At 36.5% G+C, this 13,433-nt stretch overlaps 1 protein-coding gene across 3 annotated transcripts in view; it reads right to left on the bottom strand.

The window, feature by feature from the left end:
• ADAM23 (ADAM metallopeptidase domain 23) overlaps positions 1–13,433 on the bottom strand; it is a 172,430-nt gene that overhangs the window by 53,998 nt on the left and 104,999 nt on the right. For all 3 annotated transcript variants that reach the window (XM_007965997.3, XM_007965996.3, XM_007965995.3), the window contains exons 10-14: positions 9,058–9,129; positions 6,458–6,621; positions 5,365–5,449; positions 4,279–4,369; positions 1,527–1,575 (exon numbers count right to left, since the gene is read on the bottom strand). In XM_007965997.3, coding sequence (XP_007964188.1) covers positions 1,527–1,575; positions 4,279–4,369; positions 5,365–5,449; positions 6,458–6,621; positions 9,058–9,129 — 461 coding nt within the window. The remainder of the gene's footprint in view (positions 1–1,526; positions 1,576–4,278; positions 4,370–5,364; positions 5,450–6,457; positions 6,622–9,057; positions 9,130–13,433) is intronic.

The following is a 13,433-nucleotide window of genomic DNA, read 5'->3' as shown; positions in this document are numbered from 1 at the left end:
GATATTCATTATTAATCAGGAATAGAAAATGAGCCTCTCTGTGAATTACTTAATCAAATATAATACCTCTATGTAAGAACACAGGGGAATATTATACACATGCTTATGGTTAAACTGAATCACGCGCGCACACACACACACACACACACACACACACCCCTATTCCTCAGGAATACAGTGTGTGATTGTAACAGTGCTTGAACTTGCCAGTGACAGGCCACTTATTCTAGGAAGCAATTCAATAATTTTATGCATTCTGATGTATGAAGGTAATTTACAGAAGTAGGTAAAACCTGCCACTTTTGATAGGAACCTCTTAGAAAAACTATATAGAAATATATTCTTGGGAAAATATATATTTACTTTAAAACATTTTATTATATCTCATCTAAAATATTTTATATATTTTATATATATTATGAAGAGACACTGTAAAAAAAACCCAGAGATTAATTTAGAAGACAGAAGACATCTCCCTATAGAGCCAATATTATAAGTGTTACCTTCTTATAGCAGTCCTCAGAAAAGCCTGGTTAAGCCATAAATTACTAAGCTATGGAGTAATAGTAAGGGAACTGTGGAAGCTAAGGGTTTCACATTTAAACTCTATTTCTAGAAATGCATTCTACAGTAGCAGGGATAATGGCCTACTGTGCAAACCTTCATGCCCACACTCCTCCCCAGGAGTTGGACTCCTAGGAGGGCTGGTGGAAGAAAACAATGGGACTCTGTCCAAGTAGGTCAGGGCCTTGGGCAACCAGGGCTCAGAGGAATGCAGGTAGGACCAGAAATGGTTGGTGTGTTGAGCAGGTGTCTGGCATGGCAAAGAAAGCAAAAGAGGCACATAGGTTAGGAAACCTCTCCCCTCTACTAGGAGTAGGTTATGGCTTAGGGGGCCTGGGGGCAGTGGCTCCCATGAGGCAGGGGTCCCTGGGAAAGAGGGCAATATTTCCAGGCCTTGGTTCATTGAATCAACAGCAGCTCTGGGGAAGCTGCTCTAGTTCCCAAAGTATTCACAAAAGAAAAGTAAGGGAATGTTCAAATGTCGATCACTAGAAAACTACCTGATTTAGACATGGTAAGTCTGTCTTAATTTTTAAAAAGTTTTATTGATTTATAAACAGTATAATTTTTATTACTGTAAACATATATATTTGCGAGTTCTTTAAAATGTAAATTGATGACTAAATTGATTTCACTGACTGCTTCAGGTAGACAACCAGCTTTTAATCTAAGTATACTAAAAAATTAATGCCTCCACTAAACTTAGAAGCGTTTAATCATGTGCTTCCTTTAAGGGTTAATAAGAAGTAGAAGTTAATACATCTTACTTTTATCACCAACCTTAAATAAAAATTTAAAATATAAAGTAAATTAGCTCTTTCAGTTTAAAAAATCAGACAACTAATTATTGATTTTATGTTGTGCTTAGCCTGAAAGACCAATACCTGAGAGACCTTGCTGTAATTCTACACAGCAATTTTAGCAAAAGGCATATATCAAATGCATGCATAATGAAAATTTACCCTGTTTCCTCCATGATGCAGCCGCCCCAGGATTCTGTGCAGTCACATTCTGGTCCAATAAAACAATAAAAGCAACAGAAGAAAAAGGAAACAAACAAAGTCACATATTTAATTGGTATTATAACTCCTACAATAATTCTTTATTACCAATTCCATGTCAGTCAAATAGACAAGGATTGTGAAGTCTTACAGAACAAAATTTATTTCTTTTAAATCAATATTTCCTTATCCTTTCCAGAATTATAGGTTACTTCCTAAGAAAACAGCTGGCAAGAAATAAAACTGTGCCTATCTTCATTATTTTTGTAACTCTGACAACTCAATTCGGTTTAGTTCCAACGTTTAGTGAAAAGTACTCTGGTCTACAAATCGGAAAGCCTGAATTCTAGCCCAAGTTCTGTCATATGAGAGAGTCCCATAGGCAAGTAACATAGCATTTCCTGGGTCTCAGTGTTTCTACCTCTAAAATGGGAATAACACCTGTTTGTCTATCTTCCAGAGTGGTTGTGGGGTTCACACTAGATGGTGTACCTATGTGCTCTCTGTGAATTATAAAGCTGTGTTGCACAAACACAACGGATCATCACTGAAGCTTTCTAACAGAGAATGCTCAAAGTTAGAGAAGAGGAGGCCGAGACGGGCGGATCACGAGGTCAGGAGATCGAGACCATCCTGGCTAACACGGTGAAACCCCGTCTCTACTAAAAAATACAAAAAACTAGCCGGGCGAGGTGGCGGCGCCTGTAGTCCCAGCTACTCGGGAGGCTGAGGCAGGAGAATGGCGTAACCCGGGAGGCGGAGCTTGCAGTGAGCTGAGATCCGGCCACTGCACTCCAGCCTGGGAGACAGAGCAAGACTCCGTCTCAAAAAAAAAAAAAAAAGAGAGAAGAGAATTCAATTTGTAAAAGTTGAAGTGAGGATGAACAAGAGACTTGAATGAACACTATGCTAAAAGGTTCAGTAAAAGAGAGCAATCTAAAACAGAAGTGTACATAATCACTTAAAAACATTTATAACTTAACTTCGATACCAGAGACTGACATATTGATATTGTGATGGGCTCCTCTCTTCATTAATTTTTTCCTATTTCTCTTTTCTGTACATCTCTCACTCTCTATCGAGATACATACACATATATATATATATAGATAGAGAGAGTGATATATATCGATGTACATATAGAGAGAGGTATATGCAAAGATGGGCTTCCAAATGGATTTTTTAAACTCAAAGTTTAGAACCAATGAAATAGCTACCTAAACAAACAAATCACAAAGAAATAAAGAATTTTAGGAAAGAGGGAACTATGGCAGGCATTAGTAATGAACTCTACTTCTCACCCTATTTCACCATGCAACTCAGTAACACCTCTCAGCTGACTCTAGCACTGGCCTCTTTCCAGATCCAAGATTTCTAAACAAAGGCATAAACCTGGTCATACACCTTTCTGGTTTTAAGGTGAATATGCCAGATGGTGAAACTCTCAACACTTCCTTTAATGTGCACTAGGTGTTTCCTGGGAAAGCAAACACTCTGAGCAAGATAGTCAATGGAAGTTTGCAGAGGTTTGTGAAATGCCACCAGACACTTGTGATGACTATCTTAATGTACCCATAAAGAGAATTGAGAAGCCTGTGTATATATAATTTGTTTCAATTTTCCACAATATTATGCATTAATGAAAAAAGAATATAAAATACAGAATAATATGAAGGTAGATTTTGTCCTTTTCTTCTCTGGGGAGGTTGGGGTGACAAGTGAGACCTTTACTCCCAGTGTCTGATATTTTCAAAAAATATAAAGGGACTTTCACCTAATTTCTAGTTAAGTGAATAATATGAGTGAACACACTGGTCTCTCTTTTCACAGGATTGCATTAGGTCATTGCCCGCTGCCACAAAAATGTATTAAAAATTATATTTTACCACTGTGTTGGTATAAAGATAAATACAATCTGGGTTGAAGTTTATTCTGATTTTAAAAGAAATTAACATTTTTCATGGACCCTTCAAATTATTGTAAGCCCTAGACCCTTTGCCCACTAGAAAATTAGCCCTATCTATCTACCTCTCACCTGATTAATGAAAAAGTGATACCTAACAGTCATCAGCTATGTTTTTTACCGGTAGGATGTGTGGCCCTATTTGCTCTCCTTTTTGGACCTGCCTGGCCCACTAGAGGAGAATTCTATCCTCTACCACTTGTTCCCAGGCTTAAAAGGCCCTGGGGCAGGGTCTTCCCTTGCAAAGCCTTTTTCTCCAACTTTTCTGATGGGACTAGGTGGGTAACTTTCATTAGAGTTTAAAGATGAGCTCTCTTTGACTCTAGATCTAAGCTATTTCCCAATCCAACTGTGAACTTATTAAGCTTCATAAGTTCATGCTAGATAGAGCTTATGCTAGATGGTGCTAGATGGAGCTTAATCTAGCACCTTGTGCGTCTGCTCAGCTGCTAGAACCCCGAGCGTGAGAGTATTCCCTGCTCCCATCCCCGCATTCTGCAGTGTGAGAAAGAGCTGACTCATTCCCAGAGAAACTGTGTATGATTTTATGCATTTTGAGAGGGAAATTTTTACAACCTAAACAGATTAAAAATTACCTTAAGTTGCTTATTTTCTAAATATTTTAGAGGAAGGAGATATCCTACAATTAAACTATAATGACTGGAATGAAAAATATTTATTTATTGACTGGACATGCATTATACAGACAGAATGGCACATGAAAGTGAGTAAGAAGGTCAATGTACATACTTGGCTTTCTGCTAGAAGGTTCCCATTGGATTCCAAGGTTTTGAGCCAGGCTCTGCGATAATACTTGTGCCACTGCCATTGGAAGACCATACTGTTTTTCAGAGTTGAAAGTGTGTGGGAGACATTTGAGAGAGTGCACAAAGCTAGTTATTATTTCTTAATTGTTACCACAAATCTTCTCAGTTCCCTAAGAAGAGCCTGTCAGTATCTAAAGATGGCATATACTACTTCTCACCTCCTCTTTACAACTGGGCCCAAGAAGCAGAAAGCCCCTCTTACTATGTGATATCTCTCAGAATTTGAAGCTCTCACATTGAAACATAAAATACAAGTCACAAAGGGCTGTGCTCCAATTCAACTTATACCAAACTAAGAATAAATTCAACTTACTAAAATATGTCAAGAGAGGTACCCACTAAATGGGCTACTGGGATAACCTGGTATAATATACTCCAATATTATTCCAGGCTAATTGCAGGCTACTGAGATAACCTGGTATAATATATTTCAGTATTGACAAGAGTTTAGATATAGTTGGGTATGCTTTTTTGGTGCTGTTACCAATTAAGAATTTCCTTTATAAAACTGAAAGTATTAAAATCCTAACAATGAGATTAAGGAAATAGGTGTTCGAGTTCATTCTACAGATAGGTAGTTAGAAGGCATGAAAATGAAATCATATACATAGGGAGAAAAAAAGCTACAGTACTGATATCAGAAATCCTTTGATTTTAATGAGTTAAATTTAACATGGACAGAGGAGCATTATAACAAAAAAAAGTCAGGGAAGGATTAATAAGCTTATAAGAGCTTAACATCTTTATCTATAGAGGCCTAAAAGTCTCTAGGCCAATCTTCAGCTGCATTTGCCTGATATATAGGAAAAACTGTCATTATGATACCAAAACACATCACTATGAACCAAAAGGACCACGTTGGGTTCTATTTATTAATAACATAAGCCACTCATGCTACATTTGCCATGTCATCATTCTAAACAAGCACAAGAAAGGATGTAAACTGGGCCATAGGGAAAAAAGAGAACAGATACAAAGATGAAGCTCTACTTTAATTGGTAAAATTTACCTCATTCACACCAACTCCTCTTGTGCGAGAACAGACACCTCCAAAGTAACTCAGACTGCTTCTCTTATAGTGAAATGTCACCCGCCTTAAGAAAAAGCAGTGCTATGAGAAAACCAACGCGGTGGACCATCATTTCATACTCTCCCAAAATATGTCTACCCTCCTACACGGAACACCCCCAAACCATCCTCCTCCAAGAAATCAAAAACTGTATTTCAAATACCTTAAAATTTATGACATAATTACCTTTAAATTTGTTATGTTAAATAATTTCAATTGAGCAAGCACCAAGTACCTACTAAGCATCATGTACTAGCACAGGAATTTAAAACACCAAGATAAACAGACACAGCTCTTGACTTTTTTCTAGTAGTGAATATCTAATAGTGATTAAAAGGAATTAATATTGCTGATTATTAAAAATTGCTGATTAAAGATTGAAAAAACAGGAAATAAAGGGTAATGGTGGGAGAAAAAGAAGTAGTAGTTTGGTTGGTTTGATTCCAGGACAGAACCTTAGAGGACTATCTGAAAATAGCTTTGCCATGATTGAGGAAGAGAATAGCTTATTATATTAAAAAGAAAGTATGGAACCCCTTTTCCTTGGTAGTAGAAACTCAACTGAATGGTTCATCTAAAAGGACTACATTTGCTAGCCTCTCTTGTAGCTAGGCGTGGCCCATGTGACTACCACCTAGCAAATGATTTTTTCATGAAACAGACATGTGCAAGCTTTCAGGAAACTTGCTTTACAGCAGTTAGCTCGGCTGGAAGGAGTACCCTTTTGCCCTTCTCCCGACATGTCATGCCCGCTGCCAGTAATGAAGGCTGGAGGGCCAGCAGGCATCCTAGACTGTGAGCTGACCTTCAGGATGGAAGTTATGGGCTCTAAAGGTAGATATTATGACTACAGAACCATCAGCACCCCAGCACTGGATATCCTAACTCCATGCTTCTTATCTAACAGACAAAGGAACCCACAGCAATCTTGTTCAAGTCACTATTTTCTGATATTTAACTTAACTGAACCAAAAAAGGGATAAGGACAAATGTCAGACCAAAGACTACAATAAAGGCTGAAATGAGTACATACGAGATGAGGTGCACAGCATCAGCATGCTGCCTAATGCGCTGCCGGTATTTTGAGAACTCATGGAGCATCTGTACAGGGTTGGTGGTGATGTCAATCTGATCCCTCTCAGTCCATGTCTCTACAGCCACCAGGACAACCCTGGTGTTGAGCTGCTCCTTGTAAATCTGAGGGTATACAACAGGACAGGTGCAGGAGGAAAACACTGGGTCAAACATGCACGATCAGTGAGTCAGAGTCAGTGGAAGGACAGGAAGGGGGAGGTGAGAGGAGAACATGGGGTCATCATTAGCCTGATATATAGAATCTTCTTTTCCTTTCTTTTTTCCAAGAGCAAAAATAAAGAAAGAACAATCACACAATTTGGTTTCAACTCTCCTACAGGGTTATTTCGATCCCAGAGCAATACATTCACCGTCCTAGGGAGAGACAGTAAGGATTCTAAAGCCAGGACATAAATTTAAAACATCATTCACAAAATCACCCTTTCAAATCTCATATCAGGTAACAGGTTGGAGCCTGATATACCAGTTCTGAGTAAGTGCAGTGCAACCATTTATTCCTGCTGGATTGGCATGGATCACTAAATCTCCAGATAAGCACCAAACAATATAGCTGGCATGCCCTTGGAGGTCATATTATATGAAAAGTAAAATGCACTGGGAGAGATTGAGAGAGAGACTCAATGATCTCAGGCTAAAAAAAAGCAGATCCCTATCACTCATCTCATCCTCACCACAGGGTGGCATCACCCACAATATTTAAATTGTTCCCTTCCTGCTCTGTCTCTACTTTTGGCCCAGTAGCTAAACAATTCACACAATTAAGCCACTTCAATGAATGCTGTCATTTTGCCCTATTTTCAAACTAATTAAGAAAACAATGGGCCGGGCTTGGTGGCTCACGCCTGTAATCCCAGCACTTTGGGAGGCCGAGACGGGCGAATCATGAGGTCAGGAGATCAGACCATCCTGGCTAACACGGTGAAACCCTGTCTCTACTAAAAATACAAAACAATTAGCCAGGTGTGGTGGCGGGCGCCTGTAGTCCCAGTTACTCCGGAGGCTGAGGCAGGAGAACGGCATGAACCTGGGAGGCAGAGCTTGCAGTGAGCCGAGATCGTGCCACTGCACTCCAGCCTGGGGGACAGAGCGAGACTCCGTCTTAAAAAAAAAAAAAAAAAAGATGGATGATCTTTGAACACACCGAAGAAGGGGAACACCATTATGCCTAAATCAAAATGAAGCTATTATATAATGACTTTACAACAAAAACAAGTTAAATGTAATGTCTTTTAAAAATTAGTGGTCAGTTTCAGAACCTTATGTGGTCACCCAAAATAAAAACTACACTTTGCATGACGTGATTCTATTCAATCATCTTGAAACAACTAATTCAGAGATGCTACCAAGTAAACAGCTTTTGCAGGGGAAAAGATGTGTTTAAGATTCTCTTTTCCACATTCACTTGTGGTTTTCCTCTGAGAAGATAGACAAGAGCTGAAATTAAAGAAAATTAATAAACGGGGTGTAAATTGGCTCTGAGGTGCAATCCTAACTCTATATGAGATACTCGATGTACATCCACTCATGTTATACTTTTGTGCAGCTGTGCCCACCAGGTACATAACATATGTATGTTATGAGTATTTACATGATTGGAGGTTTGTGGACTGCTCAAAAGGCAGAAAAAAAGGCAGCTCTTTGGAGTAAATAAATATCATTTAGATATTTGGCAATTTATAAAAAATGGTGGGTTTTTTTCCCATTTAAGAGGGAACACACAATAAAATACCAGATAAAAATATATTTAGCTGAGCAAAATAGCACTTTATATTACAACATATGAAGTAGTATTCTATATTTAATTTCTGACTAGTCAACTGAATTATTCATTGGAACATAATGTATAATGTTCATATCTATAGAGTTCTAACCTAAGACAGGAAAAAGGAAGAAAATCTTAACCATTTTCTGTAATTCACAAAAGAAGGAGGAAAACGTATCAATATTAAAGATTTGTACAGTTAGAAGTCTTTGTAAGGAGATATATACTTTATTATTCCAAATTAGTTGTATTTGGGGACTGCACTTACTTCCATCATCTAGAAATCAAGTGTGAAACATCACATCAATGGGAACACTAAGAAAATATATTTGTGTCCTTAAAAAAATTTTTTTTTGGTATTACCTATATTCTCCAAACATACTCCGCCTCAATCCATTTTTTCTTCTCTGTTACCACCATATATTTAAGAAAAGCCCAATTGTTTCTTTAAAAAGTCTCATTTGCCAAGTATAATAGCAAATAGATTTTGGTAGCTATTTCTCCGCTGTTTTTGTCCTCCATAGGTTGGGGGCAATAATCTACAGACACGACTTAGAAGCAACACTAATGTACCTTTGGGATTCCGGGAATAACTCTGCCATCTGAAACTCTCAGAGCACTACTCTGTCAAGTGGACCATCCTATAATTCCTTAGCCAGATGAGTTTCAGGATTGTATTTTTAAATTTGCTCAAGAAATACCAAAAGTACAAGTAAGCAAACAGAGATAAACCATTCCATCTTGGCACACAAATTCAAGAAAACTGGGATACTTACAGAATCCACAAGGTTGACCACGGACTTTGCAAAGTTGTTGGTATGTGCATGAGAAGAGCGATGCTTCTTATACTAGGGGAGAGATATATACCAGTCACTGCCAAATCATAAGTGAATAATAAATTTCAAAATTCTGTAAAAGCAGAAATATCTCAGCAATAGTAGAAATATTGATTTAAAAATACATAATTTAGTTTGCAGTATATTGGATTTGGTGGTGTTATTTCTCTGTTAGGTGGCAAAACTTTGACTATCTAAAACATGATGTTAGCTGGGCAGCATGGCTCACAACTGTAATCCCAACACTTTGGCAGGTGGAGGCTGGAGGATTGCTTGAGGCCAGGAGTTTGAGACCAGCCTAAGCAACACAGTGAGATCCGTGTCTTTACAACATTTTTTTCAAAAACAAAACAAAAACAACAAAACCTATCATGTTCTGAATAATAGTAAGGGCCTATAGAAATCAATATGAGAAGCTTTATACCTAAAAAAGTAAGTTTTAAATTTAGTCTTAACGTCTACAAATTCAATCCTTTTGTTTTCATTGAAATAACATTTTGTAGCTCACACAAACGGCTTAACCCACTTTTCTCACTTTAAATTCAAGGCCACGCACAGATCAAGAAAATGTCTTTGTTCAGCACTTTAGATACTGTCCATGATATGGACAGCATTTGCCAGACATTTAGTGTATCCTTTCAGAGGACTGCCTCCTCCAAATAAAGCTATTTGCTTTTGACTGCCCAAAGTGAACACAAAGAGAAGACAAAAAGTAAAAATGAAGGGTGCTGAGAGTTTATGATTGTTTATGTTTATTTAAGAAATAAAGAAAAGTAAATTAATAGAGTAATTCTACAATGACATCTGGAGGGCTACGATTTAAGCAAGGAGTAGTACACTTTGCTTAATATGTCTTTAAGATGACATTTGAAAACTGAAGTCTACCATAGGAAGATCACGCCCTCTACTGGTCCATGAGGCTACTGTTATTTCTACAACACTAAGGAAAAAAAACCTACTTAAAACCACTGATTCCGGTTTGCACAAGTCTTTGACATTTATCTTCAATTATAATTATGAAAATAATGCATCTTTCATAAAGATTCAAAATATTTCTACCTTAGAAAATTTTTATTTGCCCATTCGCACCCTGTAACTTTGTCAGATTCCCTTCATTTCATTCTTTCTCTGTTTTTTAAACAAAGAATATATATCTCTCAATGTTTACATATCTAATGTTTATTTTTTATAACAACAAAAACACTGATTACCCATAATAAATGCTAAATAAATATTCTGCTATTAGTATTATAGTATTCATTAATACATAACTGTTGGTATAATATTACTATTACTGTTCATGTTATTGCTACTACTGTACATCATAATCTGACCCAAATTGTCTGTATTTGTGTTCTTTTAAAGTAAACTATAAATGTGTGCATATAACTGGGTCATAAAACATCCTATTAATCTAAAATTATTCAGGCATTTAACACATTTTGTAAACTTGGCGTAAAGAAGTTTCTATAGATAGCTCAGCATTTTAAGTTACCTAGCAAATTTCACAAGCTGAAAATTTTCCAAGATACACTTAGGAGTAAAAGCAAAAATATTAACATTAAGTTCCTCTGGGGTGATGAAAATGTTCTAGTTCCACTGAATTGTGAATTGAAAGAAAAAATATTAGTTGATATATATTCTTCTAATGCAGTGGTGTTACACACCTATTAAAATGAATTTTATTTTGCTTCTGAGTATTTGCTATTTTATTGAGATTTCTTTTTATAGTATAATGATCATGGAAAACATGACAAGTTTTAAAACATTTCAAGTTTTAAAAATTAATAAAATGAGGTCTTTTAAAAGTCTATCAAAGTGTAACGTTTTAAATTTATTTCATATTTGTAATTTTCAATCCTCTGATTTTCTTTTTAGAAAGATTATTCTACCTGCCATTGTTAAGTAAATTAGAGAGTGCCAAGAATGGAAGCAGAGATACCTGTTGGGAAGCTACTGCAATAGTCCAGGTAAGAGATAATGGAGGCTAAACAACTGTAGAGAGAAGTTAGTGAATTCAAGAACCACTATAAGGGTAGAGCTCCCACAACTGGATGATGTATAGGATGTGGAAGGTGAGGAAAGAGAATTAAAAGATAATTTTTAGGTTGTGAACTTGAACTTAAATAGATGGGGGATTGTGGTGCCACTTACAATAATAAGAAAGACTAGGAGAAGAGAAGTTTAGGACTCGGGAACTAAGAGTTCTGATTCGGAAGTTCTATTCAAATCGATACTGAAGTAGAGATATCAAACAGGCAGTTCTATATACAAGCACAGAATTTAGAGGGCTAGAGCTAAAAGTAGGGAGTAACGAATTTAAAGTTATGATCTCACTTAAAGACTTGAGACTGGAAGTTGTTACTTAGGCAGACAGTAAAGAAACAGAAGACAGCCCTGAACCAAGCCCTGGGGCACTTACATAATTCAAGATGTCAGATTTTAAAGACTTGTTAGAAATAGCCAGTGAGGTGAGAGAGCCACTGTGTCATAGAAGCCAAGAGATGAAACAAAATTTTCAAAAAAAGAGGGTAATCAACTGTGTCCAATACCACTGAGAGAGTAAGACAAGGACAGAACAATGACCACTAGATTTGTTAACTTGAAGTGCCATTTAATTGGACACCTAGGGTTTAGTAGAAACTGCAAGTGTTTCTCCTGAAACAAATATTTGCTACCCCCAAATAATTTACTCAAGATCACACAGCTAGAATTTAAATCCTTCTAGTCTCTAGGTTGAGAGAGGAGATAAGCTGATTCAGTTAACAATTCCTATTAAACAGTTCATGTATATTCCTGACAAATCATGATTATTAATGAGAACTCAACATTTGTTAGGTGCATACAAAATGTAATGGTTTTTAAGTAAGGAAAACCAAGTGAGGTTTAAATTGAAAAATATTTAAATTATCCTCACATATTTACATTTATTGATGCATAGTTAAGAACGCAGCAAAAAACGTAAGCAAAATATTTGCTTTTCATGCACTTTAAAAATCTCAACCAATTTTCTATTAGAATAAGGTTTTTAATATTTATTTTTAACTTAAGCGGCTCAAAGACATGTTTGCAGACTCTTATCAAGGCTATAATGGGCTTGCAAATGAGGTTCTACCAGCCAGGTACTAAGATGCTTTTTACCAAATTGAGGGATTTTTCTTTTCTAATGGAAAGCCACTGATAATGTGACACCTATTAAAAATAAGATATCTGCATTGTTTTTCAGACAGCCAATGTTAAATCACTCTGAATTAAAGGGATAAGCTTGAATGCAAATGTAGGCAGAATGTTTCTATTTCCTGCGTGAATTAGAACTAATTTTGCATATAAAGAAAAATATGCAATCACCATTTATGATAAAACTTACTTTCACATTTTCTGATCAGTTTAAAACAATCTTTATTTAAACTGGCAAATTTGCTTTTCCTTCCTGAACACATGCAATCCTTAAGAAAACTGTCTTTTGAAAAAAAATAAACTAGAATTTGATTTTCAACTCGAAGGTGAGAATTATCAAAATAACTATTCTGGATCATACAGTATAAAGATTGTAAGATAAGTACTCTCAGTGAAATGATTATCCTAAAGCCCAGCAGCAAATCTCCAAATATTCAGAAACATATGTATTAATTATTTTAGTTCGGTTTGATTTTCAACATATGAATTTAAGTACTTTGATCCAGTAAGTTCTGATATACTACAAAGTGGCAATCAAATTTAAAAACAACCTTCATCTCATAGAAAGCATACCTCAAAAAAATTTTTTTCAGCTCTCAAAAAAAAAGATTCTTACAAAATGACATGTGTATTTGGGACTATTATGGATGTAATATGTAACTTTGTCTTAAAGCTTCAAAAGGAATATATTTAGTTCTATCTGCCGAGAAGTACTATTTCTTTAAATACTAGAAATCTTAGGTAATTTCTATTTTAGGCATTATTACCACTCAAAAATAAAAGCTTTCCTTTTTCTTGAGACGGAGTCTCACTCTGTCGCCCAGGCTGGAGTGCAGTGGCGTAATCTTGACTCAGTGCAACCTCCACCTCTCAGGTTCAAGCAATTCTGTCTCAGCCTCCCGAGTAGCTGGGATTACAGGTACACACCACCACATCCGGCTAATTTTATATATATATATTTTTTTTTAAGTAGAGATGGGGTTTCACTATTGCCAGGCTGGTCTCGAACTCCTTACCTCAAGTGATCCACCTGCCTTGGACTCCCAAAGTGCTGTGATTATAGGTGTGAGCCACCACAAGCAGCTTTTTTATTCTTTTTAAACATCTATTCCCTCTAAATTTATCAGTACAAATTACAA

Source organism: Chlorocebus sabaeus, chromosome 10, assembly GCF_047675955.1.
Source record: "Chlorocebus sabaeus isolate Y175 chromosome 10, mChlSab1.0.hap1, whole genome shotgun sequence".
NCBI classification, from domain to species: Eukaryota; Metazoa; Chordata; class Mammalia; order Primates; family Cercopithecidae; genus Chlorocebus; species Chlorocebus sabaeus.
This window is presented reverse-complemented; position numbering and strand designations above follow the sequence as displayed.